This window comes from Mauremys reevesii, linkage group 2 (genome assembly GCF_016161935.1).
Source record: "Mauremys reevesii isolate NIE-2019 linkage group 2, ASM1616193v1, whole genome shotgun sequence".
NCBI classification, from domain to species: Eukaryota; Metazoa; Chordata; order Testudines; family Geoemydidae; genus Mauremys; species Mauremys reevesii.
The window spans coordinates 58899172-58919846 of record NC_052624.1 but is presented as its reverse complement, the minus strand read 5'-3'; the positions used below and the strand labels follow the sequence as shown (position 1 = coordinate 58919846).

At 43.9% G+C, this 20675-nt stretch overlaps 1 protein-coding gene across 1 annotated transcript in view; it reads left to right on the top strand.

The window, feature by feature from the left end:
- The first annotated feature begins 3980 nt into the window (after nucleotides 1–3980).
- The window catches only part of LOC120398549 (ATP-dependent translocase ABCB1-like), an 80215-nt gene continuing 63520 nt past the window's right edge, over nucleotides 3981–20675 (top strand). The window contains 4 exon segments of the mRNA XM_039526059.1: nucleotides 3981–4090; nucleotides 18550–18637; nucleotides 18728–18776; nucleotides 19635–19788. Of these exon segments, the coding sequence (XP_039381993.1) occupies nucleotides 18756–18776; nucleotides 19635–19788 (175 nt within the window). The 5' untranslated portion in view covers nucleotides 3981–4090; nucleotides 18550–18637; nucleotides 18728–18755.

The following is a 20675-nucleotide window of genomic DNA, read 5'->3' as shown; positions in this document are numbered from 1 at the left end:
CACTTTCATGTATCCAAATTGCTCAAAGGAGCTGCCATCTGGCTAGCACAGCAAAAAGTAGAGGTCATCTCTAAAAAAAAAAAAGGCTTAGCTAAGCACTTATAAAATGGTGCAAATAGTGCAGCAGCAATTTGAAATATTCTTAAGGGCCAAGAGAGCTAACCCAAGTGCAAGCTAAAGTTGGTAAATTACATGTTATTTCTGCCCTTAGTTCAATAACCCAAAAGCTGTTAACAAAAATAATATTAAAAATCACTAAGACAAAAAAAATTGCAATAAATCTAGCACGTTCAAAAATTAAAAATTTCCTAAATGACCAACTAATGGCCATTCAAAATCATCTCAAGCATCAAATGTGGCCCACTGCCCTTACTAGTGCTTCAAAAATGTCATCTAATTTGTGGCCATAAAAACATACTTAAAATTTTTCAAAATAAATGTGCAAGTACTCGCAGTGCTCCTTCCAAGCATATGGGCCGATAGGAGAGGTGTGGGCTCCCACATACCAAATCCTGCCAAGGCCATAAAAAAATGCATGTACAATTAAATAATTCACTGTAATATCTAAAAAATTAAACCACCTAGTAATGCCTAGCCAATTTGTTCTCAGTGCTTCTCAAGTAACAGCTAATATTTAAACTGCAATAAAAAAATCAGTAAACATTTTGGCCCTTAAAACCCCCATAGCTTTAATATGTAAAACAATTAAAGCAAAAGAAATTGTCACAATATTTAATAAAATACTCTAATAAAATAATTACTGTTCCAAGCTAATAATAGCTGCATATACATTAAGGCCACCTCTTTGCTAAATATGCATGTAAATTTCACCATAAACACAAAAAATCACATTATTTTTTGGCCTGCAAACAAGCCCTACAATCAAACCTTAGGTATCAAATTATTTTAATTGAGCCACTTTAATACCTAACCAATTTCAAAATTTGTGCTTACTCCTACCAAAGGTTCAAAAAATTTCTAACATACAGGGTCAAATCCATGTGCTTGAAAATATATATTAAATTAAAAGACATGCTTTTCATACAGCCTATAAAGTGTCTATGTACTAATTATAATGTAATGTGCTATAAAACTAAGGCAGTAAAACAACTCCAGCATATTATTACAATAAAAACATTAATGCGTGTATTGCTTTTATTGACTCTAAAAATATGTTGTTGTTGTTGTTGTAATAAATGTAATAACAAAATTGTCTTTCATGTTCATACTCATCATGCATTATTGTTATATCCAGTTAACACTTATAAGGCTAATTCTAATCCTCCTAAGCTAAAAACAAAAATACAAAGCTTAATGCAATTAAAAATTAAAAAATTTTTAGTTATGCTAAAAAAAGCACAAAGGGAGGAGTGTAAAAGCAAAAAAAAAGAGGGTTTAAGTTGCCATTTAAGTATCAAAAAAAAAAAAAAAAGGAACTGTTAAGCTAAGTCTTAGCCTAATATTGTGGAACGTATAAAAGCAAAGCTCACATGAAAAGCAAATAAAAACAGCAAAATAGTCAATGTAACTCAGCCTTAAAATAGCAATATTTAAAAACAAAAATGAAAATTACAAAAATAAGCAAAACATAACATAAACAAACTACAAATGTTTTAAATTAATACATGCCACTAAAATATATAAATGCTTGAGTAATATTGCTTGTACTTTAAGAAAACTAAAACAAAAATGCTCTCTCTCAGCTATGTTCTTCCCTTACAATTGCATGTCCTCAATAAAGCTGTCTCTGATTTTATTGCTTCCAACCAAAAAATAAAGTTTGTTTCTTCCACAACAGTTAAATACTGAAGCTTTATTTATAAGCTTATGTCCGTTCTAAGTTACCAACACATTTATTTCAGTCCACTACTATCCGTTCTGTTCACCTTTTAAATAATTGTGGTCATCTTTTACTTATAAAGGAGGTTTAAAAAAATAATGCAATTTGCTTTGACTTTCCCTGGTCTTCTACCAAGTGATAAGTGGGGCCCTTATATCTCACTGGGTTACTGCAGGAATTATTTGCCAACTCTTCCCTTTCTCCTCCTCTCACTTTCCCTTTGCTTCCCTGGTTTTTACTTTTTAAAGTTGCTTATTAACATTACAGCTGGTCAAAAATTTTCAGATAGAACATTTTCCCATCATAAAATGCCATTTAATCAAAATCTAAACTTTCTGTGCGGCTGTGTCAACCCTGACAAAATTTTATTTTTGGGGGGAAAGCATTTTGATAATGCTGAACAACATGTATTTACAATGCTTAGCACAATGTGTCTCCAGTCTTGGCTGGGGTTTCTACACACAAAAAGAGCAGAACCTCTGTTTTACAAACTAATTGGGGACTGAGGAGTTCATAACATTGAAAAGTTCATAAAATTGAATATCTCGAAATAGCAGTAGGTACAGTGCGAGTTGCAACATGGTGCACTGAATCACTTTCTCCTTGTCCTTCAAACCACAGCAAAACATTTTCCAACACACTGAAGGTCTACAAATGTGAAGGGATGTCAACTTGTTCTCATCAGATCACATTCATACTGTGATTTTCTACTTCCTTCCCCCAATCTGGGGGGAAATGATTCCTGTCACTGGCTGTTCGTCAGATTGGTGATCATAAAATCAAGGTTGCTGTAATAGTAAAATGGCCTGATTTTCTGATGTGCCAAGCACCCAGCAACTCCTCGAGATTTCAAATAAGAGTTGTGGGTGTTTAGCATCTTTAAACTTCTGGTCAAGACTTTCCTATTTAATTCTTCTTATATTCTTAGACGGCATTCCTTGCTATGGTATCTGAGATCAACCATGACCACCACTAAACCTATGGCCAGGTCTACTCTTGAAAAGTCTTTGCCAGTAAAGCTATACCAGTCTACTACACCAGCAAAACGCCCTAGTGTGGATGCAGGAGTTGTTCCTGTTCCCACTGAAATGGCAAAAATCCCATTGACTCCATTGGGATTAACACAGTTTGGGGTCTGGAACAATCATGTATTTGTGCTTCTCACTTTCCCCCCCTGCTAATCTACAGACACAGACTTCTGAGCTATGGAAGCCAAGGAGTTTATAAACTCTTAGGAAGAGTCAGTCCCTGTCCCAATGTGTTTTGTACAATGCCTAGCATAATGGGGACTGAAGTTGAGTCCTGTAATAAACTTGACAACAAAAAATAATGTAAAGGTAATGAGAGCATGGGGCCCTAGAAATAAACAGACTTGCGGTGCAGGGTTTTGAGCAATATTGAAGTCCAGCTGTAAAGTAAAAAGTAGTGGGGTGGTGGTGGTGGTGAAGAAAGCAATGGGAAACGTTGCCTGTTCTTTCAAAGGGAATTATATTATTTTACCCTGAACCTTGGGGGCGGGGGGCGAGGGGAAGAGGAATCACCATATGGGGCCCAGGCCTAAACTCCTTAATTAGGCAAAACTACCACTGGTTTCCCTGACTTTCCAAAAACCTTGGGCACTCAGATTCCAGCATGATGAGGATGATATCAGCACCCAGATGGATGGGAAGATAATTATGGGATTTTGTTTTTGCACAGTGGAAAGGGGTGGGGAGCCACAGGGTCCTGTAAAGTCTGCATAAGTTTTCCCAGAGTAACTGAGAGACGTCCCTACAAGTGTGGTGAGAATCTGAGCTTCCCAGTGTTTTTCTGAATCAACCCTCTGAACTTTTTAGGAGACATTTAAACACATTTAAGCAGGAAAGAACCACAATGGGAGGCTTTAGTCCTTTTACCCATTTCTGGTCCCCACAGCAGCACGTCTTCACCAGAAATGGTTTTCTTGCTTTGGGCGGGGGTACCTGTGGGGAAGGAGTCACTGCCAGGAGATGTGGAAAGGGGGCCCCAGAGCGTTAACTTGAAACCTGATCCCGGGGATGTGGCGGAAGGGAAACAAGGTAGCTGAAAAGTGGGCGGCAGGCAGCAGCCTGCTGTTTATAAGGGGCAGGGGGAAGCGGGCACGGAGGTTTAGGCAGAGCAGCGTCTGGGACACACCACAGCGGGGAGTCTGCCTGGGGCAGGGAGCGGAGGCAGGTGCGGGCGCTCCGCAGTCACAGCCGGGCTGGGAGCAGCGCAGGGAGCAGCGGGCAGGTGAGGCTCAGAACCGCTGGGACGGGGCCAGTCTCCTGCTGAGGAATCTCTCCCAGCCCCGAGCCCGGCTCCCCCCACCTGCCCCCACAGCCACCCCCTGCCCCGGGCAGGAGGCCGCCGGGGCTCGGCCCAGGGCTGAGCGATGGGGACGCTCCAGCCCCCCTGGCGCCAGCGGCGTGTCCGAGCGACCCCCTCGCCCAGCCCCTCCCCGCTCCCCTCCCGCGGGGGCTCAGCGGCGCACGCGGGCAGCGGGGCCTCTTCCCCGGCAGGAGCGGGGCCGCGTCTCTGGGGGCTGCTCGCTCCGTGGCCAGTGGCAGCTCCGCGTGACCCGCGCCAAGGGAGCCCTGCCTGCCGCCTGGACTCAGGGCCTGGTTTAGGCCAATTCCACCAATTCCCCCGAATCGGGCCCCGCGCCTAAGAGGGCCCCGCGCCCAGTGAGAATCTCTTCCCTGGCTAGAGACCCCTTTTTAATTTTTACTCACCCGGCAGTGCTCCGGGTCTTCGGCAGCACTTCGGCGGTGGGTCCTTCGCTTGCTCTGGGTCTTCGGCAGCACTTCGGCGGCTGGTCCTTCAGTGCCGCCGAAGACCTGGAGCGAGTGAAGGACCCGCCCCCCAAAGTGCCACCGAAGACTCGGAGCACCGCCCAGTGAGTACAAGCCCCACATGTTTTTTTACATTTTTTTTTTGTCATCCCTGTCAGGGCCCCGTCGAAACTGTTCGAATTGGGCCCCGCACTTCCTAAAGCCGGCCCTGCCGGGACTGACAGCAAAGGGCTCGCGGGCACTGCGGGGGGCGGAGGGGACAGTAAGCGGGTCCGAGCCTGGCGGCACCAGACAGGTGTAGTGTGTTAAAGTGCTCTGGGCAGGAATGTGCTACTGGCAGCACTTACCGGTACGGTAATGTGAGAAACTGCTATTGGAGTAAACGGTTCCCGGCTGTAGCAAATGCCTACAGGTAGCAGTTTCTTGCACTACGGTCCATGTGAAATTGCTACGTGTAGAAATGTGCTAGCTGTAGCAATCGTTTATAGTGTAGATTGTAAGAAACAGCTTTTGTAAAAAGATGCTGCTTCTCTCATTGGTCATGTTTTCTAGACCTTTTTTTTCCTCTTCTCTGGACTCTCTCCAATTTTTACTCCAGTAGAGTGGATAGCCCAGAGTAGGGTGACCAGATAACAAGTGTGAAAAATAGGGACAGAGGGTGGGAGGTAATAGGAGCCTATATAAAAAAAGATCCCCAAATCAGGACTGTCCCTATAAAATCTGGACATCTGGTCACCCTAGCCCAGAGTGATAGTCTGTTTTTTTGCATACATCCCTTTCCTATTCAGCTTGTGACCCTCCCAGATCCCTTTCAGCAGTACTCCTTCCTAGGAAGTCATTTTCCATTTTGAATGCATGCAGATTGTTATCATTCATAAATTTTATAATTGTATTCTCTATGACATTATTTCAATCATTGATTCAGATTTTGAATAGAAACGTATCCAGAACTGATCCCTATAGAACCCCACTCATTATGCCCTTTCAGCCTGACTCAGCCCTTTCAGCCTATGAATCACTGATAACTACTGTTGGAACTGTTTTCCAACTAGTTTTGCACCCATCTTATTTTAGCTCCATCTAGGTTGCATTTCCATAGTTTGTTTATGAGAAGGTCATGGGAGACCTGTAACACTGCAATCTGATGAAGCTAATTCCTAGAGATAGCAGTTTTTCATACCGTAGGTTCGTGAGACTGCTATTTGTAGAAGTTAGCTACATCAGATGGCCGTTTTTAGCATAGTAGGAAGGACCTGTCACTGGTAGCGTGGTTCTACAGATAGCATTTTCACACCCACACACGTAAGAAACTGCAATCTGTAGGGATGTGCTACCAGTAACACTGCAAGCTGATGAAGCTAATTCCTACAGACAGCAGTTTCTCACACCCTAGATATGTGAGACTGCTATCTGTAGCAATGAGCTACATCAGATGGCCTTTGTATAGAATCATAGAATTCAAGATCAGAAGGGACCATTATGATCATCTAGTCTGACCTCCTGCAAGATGCAGGCCACATAAGCCAATCCACCCACTCCTTAAGCAAGCGACGCCTGCCCCATGCTTCGGAGGAAAGCGAAAAACCTCCAGGGCCACTGCCAATCTACCCTGGAAGAAAATTCCTTCCCGACCCCAAATATGGCAGTCAGCTGAACCCCGAGCATGCGGGCAAGACTCTCCAGCTATACCCTCTGGAAAAAGGCTAACAATATCCTATCATTGACCCATTGTACTAATTACCAATGTGGCACTTAATTGACCTATTAACTAAGCCCGTTATCCTATCATACCATCCCCTCCATAAACTTATCCAGCTTAATCTTAAAGTCATGGAGGTCCTTCGCCCCCACTGTTTCCCTCGGTAGGCTGTTCCAGAATTGCACTCCTCTGATGGTTAGAAACCTTCGTCTAATTTCAAGCCTAAATTTCCTGACTGACAATTTGTATCCATTTGTCCTCGTGTCCACATTAGCACTGAGCTGAAATAATTCCTCTCCTTCCCTGGTATTTATCCCTCTGATATATTTAAAGAGTGCAATCATATCTCCTCTTATCCTTCTTTCGGTTAAGGAAAACAAACCGAGCTCCTCAAGTCTCCTTTCATACGACAGGCTGTCCATTCCTCGGATCATTCTAGTGGCCCTTCTTTGTACCCGTTCCAGTTTGAGTTCATCCTTCTTAAACATGGGAGACCAAAACTGCACACAATACTCCAAATGAGGTCTCACCAATGCCTTATATAACGGGACTAGCACCTCCTTGTCTCTACTAGAAATACCTCACCTAATGCATCCCAAGACCGCATTAGCTTTTTTAACGTCCACATCACATTGCCTACTCATAGTCATCCTACGATCAACCAGGACTCCTAGGTCCTTCTCCTCCTCCGTTACTTCCAACTGGTGCGTCCCCAGCTTATAACTAAAGTTCTTGTTAGTCATCCCTAAATGCATAACCTTACACTACTCACTATTGAATTTCATCCTGTTACTAATACACCAGTTTACAAGGTCATCCAAATCTCCCTGGAGGATATCCCGATCCTTTTCCAAATTGGCAATACCTCCCAACTTGGTGTCATCCGCAAACTTTATCAGCCCACTCCTACTTTTGGTTCCGAGGTCAGCGATAAATAGATTAAATAAAATCGAACCCAAAACCGAACCTTGAGGAACTCCACTGGTAACCCCCCTCCAACCCGACAGTTCACCCTTCAATATGACCCTCTCCAGTCTCCCCTTTAACCAGCTCCTTATCCACCTCTGGATTTTCATTTCAATCCCCATCTTTTCCAGTTTAACCAGTAATTCCTCATGCGGTACCGTATCAAACGCCTTACTGAAATCTAGATATATTAGATCCACCGCATTTCCCTTGTCTAAAAAATTTGTTACTTTCTCAAAGAAGGAGATCAGGTTGGTTTGGCATGATCTACCTTTCGTAAAACCATGCTGGAATTTGTCCCAGTTGCCATTGGCCTCAAGGTCCGTAACCACTCTCTCCTTTAAAATTTTTTCCATGACTTTGCATAGCACAGATGTTAAACTAACAGGCCTGTAGTTACCTGGGTCACTTTTTTTCCCCTTCTTGAATATAGAAACTATATTAGCTAATCTCCAGTCAAACGGTACAACCCCCAAGTTTAGAGATTTATTAAAAATCATTGCTAACGGGCTTGCAATTTCACTCACTATAGCACTATCCTTCAGAGGTTCCTATTGCACACAGTTCCTGGGATAATCTTTGTGTTTGTGCATTCCTTCAATAAGCCTCTAACATTGTCTGACCTCATCCAACAGAGCATAAGAACATAAGAATGGTCGTACTGGGTCAGACCAAAGGTCCGTCCAGCCCAGTATCCTGTCTACTGACAATGGCCAATGCCAGGTGCCCCAGAGGGAGTGGACCTAACAGGTAATGATCAAGTGATAGCTCTCCTGCCATCCATCACCACCCTCTGACAAACAAAGGCTAGGGACACCATTCCTTACCCATCCTGTCTAATAGCCATTAATAGACTTAACCTCCATGAATTTATCCAGTTCTCTTTTAAACCCTGTTATAGTCCTAGCCTTCATAACCTCCTCAGGCAAGGAGTTCCACAAGTTGACTGTGCGCTGTGTGATGGAAGAATGACGTCCTTTTATTTGTTTTACACCTGCTGCCCGTTAATTTCATTTGGCAGCCCCTAGTTCTTATATTATGGGAACAAGTAGATAACTTTTCCTTATTCACTTTCTCCACATCAGTCATGATTTTATATACCTCTAGAATATCCCCCCTTAGTCTCCTCTTTTCCAAGCTGAAAAGTCCTAGCCTCTTTAATCTCTCCTCATATGAGACCGGTTCCAAACCCCTAATCATTTTAGTTACCCTTCTCTGAACCTTTTCTAATGCCAGTATATCTTTTTTGATATGAGGAGACCACATCTCTAAGCAGTATTCAAGATGTGGCCGTACCATGGATTTATATAAGGGCAATAAGATATTCTCCGTCTTATTCTCTATCCCCTTTTTAATGATTCCTAACATTCTGTTTGCTTGTTTGACTGCCACTGAACACTGTGTGGACATCTTCAGAGAACTATCCACGATGACTCTAAGATTTTTTTCCTGATTAGTTGTAGCTAAATTAGCCCCCATCATATTGTATGTATAGTTGGGGTTATTTTCCCCAATGTGCATTACTTCACATTTATCCACATTAAATTTCATTTGCCATTTTGTTGCCCAATCACTTAGTTTTGTGAAATCTTTTTGAAGTTCTTCACAGTCTGCTTTGGTCTTAACTATCTTGAGCAGTTTAGTATCATCTGCAAACTGTGCCACCTCACTTTTTACCCCTTTTCTCCAGATCATTTATGAATAAGTTGAATAGGATTGGTTCGAGGACTGACCCTTGGGGAACATCACTAGTTACTCCTCTGCATTCTGAACATTTACCATTTATTCCTACCCTTTGTTCCCTGTCTTTTAACCAGTTCTCAATCCATGAAAGGATCCTCCCTCTTATCCCATGACAACTTAATTTCCGTAAGAGCCTTTGGTGAGGGACCTTGTCAAAGGCTTTCTGGAAATCTAAGTACAGTATGTCCACTGGATCCCCCTTGTCCACATGTTTGTTGACCACTTGAAAGAACTCTTAACAGATTAATAAGACACGATTTCCCTTTACAGAAACCATGTTGAATTTTACCCAACAATTTATGTTCTATGTGTCTGACAATTTTATTCTTTGTGATTGTTTCAACTAATTTGCCCGGTACTGATGTTACACTTACCGGTCTGTAATTGCCAGGATCACCTCTCGAGCCCTTTTTAAATATTGGTGTTACATTAGCTATCTTCCAGTCATTGGGTACAGAAGCTGATTTAAAGGACAGGTTACAAGCCATAGTTAGTAGTTCTGCAATTTCACATTTGAGTTCTTTCAGAACTCTTGGGTGAATGCCATCTGGTCCTGGTGACTTGTTACTGTTAAGTTTATCAATTTTATCAAGTTTATCAAGTTTAAAACCTTCTTAGTGACATCTCCATCTGTGAGCATTCCTCAGATTTGTCACCTACAATAGCCGGCTCAGGTTTGGGAATCTCCCTAACATCCTCAGCCGTGAAGACTGAAACAAAGAATATGTTTAGTTTCTCCGCATTGACTTTATCATCTTTAAGTGCTCCTTTTGTGTCTCGATCATCCAGGGGCCCCACTGGTTGTTTAGCAGGCTTCCTGCTTTTGAGTTTTTGGCTAGCTGTTCTTCAAACTCCTCTTTGGCTTTTCCTGTTACATTTTTACACTTAATTTGGCAGTGTTTATGCTCCTTTCTATTTACCTCACTAGGATTGGACTTCCACTTTTTAAAATATGCCTTTTTATCTCACTTCTTCTTTTACATGGTTGTTAAGCCATAGTGGCTCTTTTTTAGTTCTTTTACCGTGTTTTTTAATTTGGGGTATACATTTCAGTTGGGCCTCTATTATGGTGTCTTTGAAAAGTGTCCATGCAGCTTGCAGGGATTTCACGCTAGTCACTGTCCCTTTTAATTTCTGTTTAACTAACCCCCTCATTTTTGCATAGTTCCCCTTTCTGAAATTAAATGCCACAGTGTTGGGCTGCTGAGGTGTTCTTCCCACCACAGAAATGTTAAAAGTTATTATATTATGGTCACTGTTTCCAAGCGGTCCTGTTATAGTTGCGTCTTGGACCAGATCCTGCGCTCCACTCAGGACTAAATCGAGAATTGCCTCTCCCCTTGTGGGTTCCTGTACCACCTGCTCCAAGAAGCTGTCATTTAAAGTATCAAGAAATGTTGTTTCTGCATTTTGTCCTGAGATGACATGTTCCCAGTCAATATGGGAATAATTGAAATCCCCCACTATTACTGAGTTCTTAATATTGATCGCCTCTCTAATCTCCCTTAGCATTTCATCATCACTATCACTGTCCTGGTCAGGTGGTCGATAATAGATCCCTAATGTTATATTCTTATTACAGCATGAAATTACTATTCATAGAGATTCTATGGAACATGCGGATTCCCTTAAGATTTTTACTTCATTTGAAATACAGAGGCACATTTGAAATACAGAGACATGGTCAATATTTCTAGCCTCAGATACAAATGTTACATGCATACAGGTTGGATAAACACAGTCAATAGGTCTACAATTTTGCAATGATACCCCACATTAGACATCTTGCATAAAGTATATATTAGCTATGTCATATCCATATCATAAGCATATTTTCATAAAGAATATAGAGTATAATGTCACACCCCACGTGTATGTTTACTGATCTGCAAACAGTAAACGAGCAGGCATATTTGGGTGCAAATGCTCATGACAATAGTGCAGAGCCATGCAAGTTCCATGATTCTGTGTGAGATGGCAGACAGTGAGGAGGGCCAGGCAGGTTAGCGGGTTTAGAAAAAAAGGTGTAAACATTATGTATACATTTATATATGGGATACATATACAATTAGTGGGTGGTCAACAATGCATTATAAGAAGTTGGATCTCATGGCCACAACCACCCTGTCTAACCTCTTTGGTACCCAGCATACACTGACAAAAAAAGCTTCCCAAAATACAGTAGGATATCTATTCATGGTGCACCTCACTCTGACTCTATACAAGTGCTTCTGGTGAGTACCCTGACTGCTGAGACAAGGAGTCCAGGAGGCATGTACACAAGTGGCATAGTAACCGTAGTGACTCTACACTGACATAAGTTGAGTTAACCCACACCTAAAGTGTACATATGGCCCTAGGTATATGCAATGTTTGGGAGAGGTAACAGGAACTGTATGAGGGTAGTCTAAGGCCAAGTCTACACTACCCGCCGGATTGGCGGGTAGTAATCAATCTATCGGGGATTGATTTATCGTGTCTCGTCTAGACACGATAAATCAATCCCCGAATAGATGCCCGTACTCCACCTAGGCAGGAGGAGTAAGCAGAGTCGACGGGGAAGCCGCAGCAGTTGACTTGCCACCGTGAGGACGGCCAGCTAAGTTGAACTAAAGATACTTCGACTTCGGCTACATAAATAGCGTAGCTGAAGTTGTGTATCTTAGATGTATGCCCCCCACCCCCCACGGTGTAGACCAGCCCTAAGATTCATTCAGGTGTTTAGGCTCAAGGCACTGGAACTGGCCTTACTGCATCCTACAGGCTCAAGAACAAAGAGGCACATAAAAAATCATTTATTTATTAAAATTTCTTGACTCAAGGGTGTATAGCTCATGCTGGGAGTGGACAATGGGATGATTCACTGAGTCATTGCCTGGTCTGATCATTCCCAAATTTGCACCTGGCACTGGCCACTGTTACAAGACAGGATACTAGATTAGGCGGACTATTGGTCTGACCCACGATGGCAGTAATTACAGGGAGAAAGACGTCATAGGAGATAATATACTGTCTTTACTGAATATTTGAGAATCAAGTTGTACACAATGGCATGCGGAAAAACACTATGGGCTAGACTGAGAGGCAAAAAAAACAGTTGCAAAAATGCAATCCCCATTGGTGGATTGACTCAAAACAAAGTTTTGACATTAGGCCAGAAATTCAGTCAGCTCTAAAATGAGAAGAAAAAAATAAATTAAAAAATTCAGGGAATTCCAGCAACAGATAAGACAACTGCTAGGAGATGCTATGCAATCAGATACTACACTGGCAAGTTAAAACGCTCTAACTTGATGGCTCAGGGTTGTGAAAAATCACCCCCCTCCAAGCACAGCAAGTTTGAGCGCTTTAAAGCGCTAGTGTGGACACTGCCCAGAGCTAATCCCCTCATCGAGGTGGATTACCAGGAGCACTGGCACCCACAGCAGCGCTTTGAACTTTGCAGTGTAGACAGTAGGTTAGATCAGTCAAAGAGGAGTTGCATTGACTAGGTACTGGGAAGCCTGTGCCTTTAAGAACCCAGCCCCGGGAAGCCGATGCTGAGAGGTGCTGTCTGTGAGAGGGGAAATAAAAAAAGCCCCTTTGCCCCACACCATTTTTGCAAACATGGGTGTCTCAATGCCATTGGGGTAACTGTTACACCCTGTGCCCCCGCCTGTGCCGGATTTTGCCCTCTGACACCTTCTGCCAGCGCCTCACTCCAAGCTTAACTGCTGTTTCTCCCCCCTAGCCCTGATTTTGCCCTGTAGCCCCTCTCCTAATCCTGCCACCAGCTGCTTGACCCCCCCCCCCGACCAGTCAATTTCCACCCTCTTCTCAGACCCTGGCCACCCCCCTCCTCCGATTCGCCCCCTTTGCCAGTTTTTAACCCCTGTGAAAAGCAGACCGCAGAATCTTATAGCTAATAAGGGCAGGGTGAAGGGCAGTGGTTTCAGCAGATGTACCTAGTATGCTCAGTGCACTGTAAGTAGCACCTTGCTGCGGAGATCAATTTAATACCCTACATCTGCCGCCGCTACCGCAGTGGAGCCCTGGGCCCTTTAAATCTCCACCTGAACCCTGGGGTAGTGGCAGCAGCCGGGATCCCCCACGGTCCATCAGTGATTTAAAGGGCCCGGGGCTCCACTGTGCCCTCGAGCCTCTGGCCCTTTAACTCATCGCCAGATCCCTGAGCTGCTGCCATTACCCCAGGTGCTCTGGCAGTGGGACTTGGTTGGTGATTTAAAAGGCCCGGGGCAGTAGTGGTAGGTGGCCAGGAGCCCCTGGCCCTTTAAATCACCCCCGGAGCCTTGGAGGCCTTGGAAAGCAGGAGGAAGGCCAGGGCCGGTGCAAGGAAGTTTCAGGCCTGCGGCAAAACTTCCACCTTGCACCCCCCCCCAGCTAACCCTCCCCCCACGGCAGCTAACCCAGCCCCCCACCCGGGGAGCCCGCCAACCCCCCCACCTGGGAAGCCCCCCTCCGCAACAGCTACCCCCCCTCCACAGCAGCTAACCCCGCCCGGGGAGGCTCCCCTGCCCCTGCCACGACTGCTAACCCCGCCCGGGGAGACTCCCCTGCCCCCGGCGCGGCAGCTCACCCCGACCGGGGAGCCCCCCTCTGCTGCAGCAGCTAACCCTACCTGGGGAGCCCGCCCCAGCTCACCTCGGCTCCGCCTCCTCCGCTGAGCACGCCAGCTCTGCTCTAATTCTCCTCCCCTCCCAGGCTTGTGCCGCCGATTGGAGGAGAATTAGAGCAGGGGCTGTGTGTTCAACAGAGGAGGCAGAGTGGAGGTGATCTGGGGTGGGGAGCGGTTCCCCTGTGTACCCCTCCCCAGTTACTGTGGGTGGGCTTCCCCGCGCCCCCCGTCCCCCGCCCCAGCTCACCTCCACTCCACCTCCTCGCCTGAGCAGGCTTTTAGGCGACCCCAACCTCTAGGTGCCCTAGGCAGCCGCCTAGTTTGCCTAAATGGTTGCACCAGCCCTGAGGAAGGCTATGAGTAGCTCGGCTTTCCCGCCATGTGGGAGAGACCAGTTGGGAAGCAGAGGGAGGAGCAGGTCTGCCTGCAGTCTGCCAGCACAGCACTTCCAGGCCCAGCAACTGGCCTAACTTGTAAACCCAGCCTGCAGAAAAGTCCCAGGCACAGACAATCCTCCTGTCACCACCTTCCAGCAACCGGAGGAGACAGCCTGTCTCTCCTGCCATTCGCTGCTTCCAGCCTGTCTGTCCTGCAGCCAGCCCACACCAGATTCAGGATTTTAGAACCCATGGGTTCCAAGCTTTAAAGGCTGTCAGCACTGTTTCAGAAGGGAATGGACGGTTTGTCCATTTCCAGTGATCGCTAGGCAGGACCTGCTTGCCCGAATCAGTCTCCTGACCACTCAGCCAGAAATGGAACCTGAGGGGGTATCCGGTATTAGGACCTGGCTATACTTGCAGATGTAGAGCACTTTGAATTAAACCAGCATTCGGAGAGCGCAGTAGGGAAAGTGCTGCAGTCTGTCCACACTGACATCTTCAAGCGCACTGGCATGGCCATATTTGCGGTACTTGTAGCAGCATTGGGAGCAGTGCATTATGGCAAGCTATCCCAGCATGCAAGTGACTGCAATGTGCTTTCCAAATGGAGGTGGCGTGGAGTGTGACAGGGAGTGTGTTGTATGTATGTGGGGGGAGAGAGAGTTGGTCTTTGGGGCATGCTGTCTTGTAAGTTCAGACAGCAGCAGACCTCCTTTCCCCCTCTTCCCCCTCCCCAAGCAGCATTCCACAGTAATGGTTGCTTTGTCTCGGAGCAGATAAGCATGCCGGCTGTCAGAAACAGAGCTTTGAAAGGGCATATCCGCATTTCTGCTGTGATTCCAAAACAATGACAAGTGGCCACTTGACTTAAGGGGATTATGGGATGTTTCCTGAGGCTGATCAGAGCATGGTAATGCAACACCCCGTTCACATTGGCGCTGCAGTGCTCCAGCGGGGGCACATCAAACCTTATTCCACTCACCAAGGTGAAGTACCAGGAGTGCTCTAGCTGCGGAGTCAGAGCGCTTTATGTGCCTTGCCAGTGTGGACAGGTAGTGAGCTAGGGCGCCCATGGCAGTTTTAATGCGCTCCAACTCACAAGTGTAGCCAAGACTTAGAGTTATATGGGCAGTTGGGTTGTAATTTTGCACCCTAAAGGCACATTGCATCTGCGGAAGGATTTTCATCTATCTGGATCATAAAGATCTACAATGCCAATTCCCAGTATAATAAAGTGTGTTTCTAACAGCAACTCCTTACTGTCCTGCAACATGTCTCCACATGCACCATCTGAGACATGGGGGACAGAGAGAACTGGGAGTGAGGGTGGGAAGAGACACTTTTGTTTAGAAACATTGAGAGAGTGTGTGGTCACGTGACCTAGCATGCCTCTTGGCAGAGCCTTTAGTAATTACAAAGCATTATTGATCTCTAATCATTTTAATCATTTAGTATTTTAACTGATTGTCTATTTCTCTTGGGTCAAGTCCTTAAATAAAGTTTATAGTTATTGTTTTTAATGTGTTTGCTTGTGTGAGTTTGAATTATTTGTGAGTTCAAGTGCTGTAGCCTCAGCCTGAGTGTGGTTATCCCTTGTCTCACTGGAAGCACCACCAAGTAGCTTGATCCTTTAGCATGCCAGGAGGGGGAGGCAGACACCTACCAGCAGCACAGAGAACTGAGCCCAGGGTGACCGAAAGTTTGGAACTGTCCAAAAACTGTGAGGTACCTCTCTCCTGTTTGCACTGCATTCAGGTACTAAGCCAGCACTGAAAGAGGGGTTACATCTCTACTTTGTTAAATAAACTTTTGCTCATTTTCACTGTAAACGTATCTGTGTTGTGTGTTAAGCAAAGAGGTGATCGGAGCTGGAACTGTTAAGCTGGGGTGTAGTGTTCCTTTCCAAACAGCAAATCTGTGAATACTGTGAGTTTGCAGTGGAACAGGGGCTTCACACTCCAGGGAGATGCTCGGGGAGCTCAGGGGTTAGAATGTGCCTATCGCTAACCTGTAAAGAGACAGCAGGGCCTACCTAGGCCTAGGCCTAGAGGTAGACCTAGTGCTTGTGTTGCCTGTGGCCACTGGAGTTGCGGAGCTGACCCCCATCAGGCACAGACAAGGCTTTTCTCATGATAAGGGCGGGTGGCGACAGCCCTGGTTACCCCCAGGAAGCAGGCCACATTGTTGTCCTAATTTTTAAAAATGAACATAGTTCTTTAGAAAAGTAATTTACCCGGATGTAAAAGTAGTATGTAATGATAAATATTTTTTCTTCCCTAGGAAAAGTTGTTGAAAGGAAACAAACAATTAATAAACAAACATATCTTAATGTGAACTCTTTGAATGGCTATTGTCTCTGAAAGGTTGCGCTGTTTTCTTGTGTATGCAGATTTTACCCAAAGTGATTTACTTCTGCAAGTCTAATAACCATACAACAGAATAACACAATGAAGGATGATTTCATAAATTACACAGAAAAAGAACCACCTAATCCTAGTAAGTTTTTCAGTTAGTTGTTTCTTCTTTTGAATGTTAGGCTAGTTGTTGGAAGGATGTACTCCATTGCCACGAAACTAAGCCACATTTTGAATCTTGTCTGGGAGCCATGAGGGATTTCTATGGAAAAACAGATCAGCCCTCCCATCGTCCTCCACAAATCATGCTGCTCTGGCTATTAAGCTTTCTTCTGTGGTGTCTTTACCCAGCGAGTATGGACCCTTCTTGGGGATCTGTCTGGAGGAAACAGCATTCAGAAAATATTCGTAGCTAGCACTGAATACACATATTCTCTTTTAACTTAATCACAGCACTACCTGGGCATAGCTCTGTGTGGCCTTTCTACCAGCTTAAGTGACCCTGGTGTGCCTAGTGAGTCACTCTAGTTTGAAAATAACTACGGCTCCCATCCTGCGAGCATTTATGCACATGAGTAGTCCCATTGAGTTTCAATGTGGCCGCTCACATGCCTAAAGTTATTTACATGCATCAGCAATGGGGTCTAAGTGTGCAAGTGCTCCACTATGCATCTGAAGAAGTGAGGTTTTTTACCCACGAAAGCTGATGCCCAAATAAATCTGTTAGTCTTTAAGGCGCCACCAGACTCCCTGTTGTGTTTGTGGATACAGACTAACATGGCTACCCCTTGATATATGCTCCAGTATGTGAGTCAGGAACCAGTTAACTGCATTTGAGTTGTTATATAATCAAAACAAACATAACAGTGTCCTATAAGTCTCTACAAACACGTTCTAAAAACTAGTGATGGAAAACACAGTAGTTACAGTTCAGGTTGAGAGAGGATAGACAGCTGGTGTGTTGTGACCATCTTTTATCCTTTAGTTCACAGTCACCTCACTATTCTATTGTCATTCCTCTGTCTGTTTCTTTCATCCACTTGTTATTTCTCATCTTATTCCTTAATTATAAACTCTTTTGGGTGGAAATTCCCTTTTTTTCCTTGTGTTTGTGCAGCCATAGCACAGTAGGGTTGAGGCCAGTAGGTAACACTGAAACACCAACAAATACTAAGATGCCTGTTCCACTCTAAGGCCCCAATCCTGCAAAGACAAAGGCCTGGTCTACACCTAAAAGTTAGGTCCACCTAGCTACATTTCTCAGAGGTGTGAAAAATTCATGCTCTTGCAAGAAGACATAGGTAAGCCGACCTAAGCCCCAGTGTAGGCACCACTAGGTTGACAGAAGAACTCTTCCAGCAATGTAGCAGGTGGATTCACTAATCCCTTCCGCCATTGTAGTAAGTGTATATGCTACAGAGAGCATAGCTTCAGCTGTGCCACTGCAGCTACTTCTAGTGTAGACATACACTTAGGCATTCCCTCAGTTTTTGCAAGACTGAGGCCCAAGTTAATCGTTAATGACTTCCCTTAAAATTAGTTTTTGGGCTGAAAATGATGTTTGTTCTCAGCTTGGATATGATTTTTGGGGAGGAAAATATTGAAAGTTATGAGCTGTTTCAAGAGCATGAGAAAAATGTACGTTTCCTGCTTTAAAAAAATCAACGGTTTTGGTGCGCCGATACAAGAGACAAGCCAAGAAGCGCCGAGTAGACACTGAATAGGACTAAACTATGTACATAATAGTTTTTTGCTTTTTGTTTCATAATAAATTTTAGTTATATAACCCTTTTGCTGATTTTTAAAGTGTTACATAAACAGGACAGGTGAAATATTATCATGTAAAGCAACCATAAACACATGAAAAGACCTAGGTTTACAATTTATAATTAAAACTCTACTATCTACACAAAATACATAGACATAAAATGTAAAAACTTAAATATCTTAGAAACAGTAGCCAATCAGTTGTTTTAATTGTCATATTTGAATTCAGCACATCAAAATACATAATAAATAGAACATTTTATCTCTGAAGCAGACGACTTCTCAAAAATTGTAGACCAGTGTAATTCAGAAAGGGATGTAATGTGCTTCATAAGAAGCTGACTTAAAAGACCTTACTATTTGTGAAAGCAAAACCTACTTTCCCCTCCACAGAATCTGCAAGTAATGGTTATGACAATCCTGCTTTCCAACATGATGAAAAACCTGAGCAGAATAACGAGTTAAAGAAGAACAAGAAAAGGTAGGGGTTCCTTGATCTTCATACGCTGTTAAATTTCTTGCCCTGCCTTTCAAGAAAGGGTCTGGATTAATTTTGCATTAATCTCTTTAGAAAGAAAAATGAGGAGTCAAAGGAAAAGATGGTTGGCATTTTGAAATTGGTTAGTGCATAGTTTATTGGTTTGATTTATATTTCTCGTTGTTCCTTTTCTTTGCCTGTTGTATGTTATGGTAACAGACTAATATGCAACCACAATACTGCATTTCAGAAGAGAAGAAAGAGGTCTGTGCAAAACTTAGTATTGCCGTACAGCCATTTTTGTGTGTTGATCTCAGGCTTCCTTCTTTAAAAATACGGCCTGTTGTGCAAAGTTCCCCCCACAACTAACTGCCAGTGCTTGACGATGTTTCAGCACTAGCACCATGACAGAGTGAAATTCACCCATGTTAAGGACTGAAGTGAAGCATGTGCGGTAAGTAGGGCCTTGCCCTGGCTCTCTCAACTGGAGATAATTTTATCATTCGTGCATAATGTCTCATGAATTATCCAGGGAAACAAGGGCTGTGTTTTTCTTAAATGTGATAACTGCTACGTACCCATTTCTATTGGTAGGCAGCGGCCAAATGTTTGTCAACTACCTGTTCTTGTTTACATTTTCAATGCACTGAGTAAATATGGGATGTAGTAGAATGCACCCAGGGAGGCAGTGAGTTGCACAGGTGATGTTAGATACATTCTTTTTTCTGCGGATTAGGGGATTCATCCTGCCAACATGTCCTAAGTCCCTCAATAAAAACTGGCCTAAAACTGTGTGTAAGCTTTTTCAAAGTGCATCCCAAGTGTTGTGTTTGCCTTCACAGTATCTAATTCATTGCTTCATAAAGTGCTTTGGGGTACCCAAATTGTGACTGGTGCTATGTAAAAACAAATCCTATTCTGTGTGTCTTAGTAGGATATTGTCACAATTATGTGAATTTGTCAACCTTCAGTTAATTCCTTTTTCTTTATATTAATGTAGTTTGTGTATGCCGATTGGCTGGATATCATTTTGATGATAATAGGCTTGATTGCAGCTGTTGCAAATGGAACAGGGCTGCCACTTATTATCGTTGTCACTGGAAAGGTGACAAACAGCTTTGTGACGATTGGCCAAGCAGTAAATGTATCTTCAGGTAAATAAAGTTTTTGTTCAACTTCTGAAAATATTTGGTAGGATCTCTTATTTACTGGATTGGCAGAGGTTCAGGATGGAGTGCTGCTGTGGTGTTAAAAGCTACGAAAAGCTTAGTGAATTCTGAGCAGTCCTTCCCTTTTACCCTGCTGTATAGTACAGTAGCAAACTAGACTCTTGATAAATTATAGAGCAGTACATTTGGTAACTGTAAAACGATTTACTACTTTCTATAGCTTGTAGTTAATCCATGGAATTCACTGTTCCAGGAGGTCACCAAATTAAGATCTGTGATTGGACTTTTAAAACAACAAAATAGGACCATTAATTCTATTTTTCCTCTATATGAGCTAAGCTTATGATAAGGGCAATCATAACTTACCCTAAAATATATGTGCTGACACCTGGAAGGGGTCTGCTATTTCTCCCAGGTCTGAACAGTTTTGCACAGTTGGTTAGGTGCATTATTAGTGGAATTTACACTTTTTGCAGGCAGCCAGCAAAAGGCTGAGCTACCACTTGGACCCACTTGGGCCCAGTTTTGAGACTTGGGTGGAACCTAAGTGGTGCATAAAAGTCGGCCTTATGGTGTCTGCATGGATGAATTTTGCCTTGTGTGAGGTAGAAGGGGGAGTTATCAACTTCTGAAAAATCAGATATTGGCCACTGTTGGAATCTGAAGGCCAGATGAGATGAAGCTATGATCTGGCCGGTGCCCTTTGACGTAGTGAGCTAAATCCATGACATCACTCTACAGTAACCCTCTGAGCTGACTCAGAAGTTTGCCCTGTTTGATCCTCCACTAGAAGGATGATGGACACCATGAAAGTTATAAATCTACAGGGCTGTTGCAGGGAGTGTAGTGTCATGCAAAACACCCATACAATT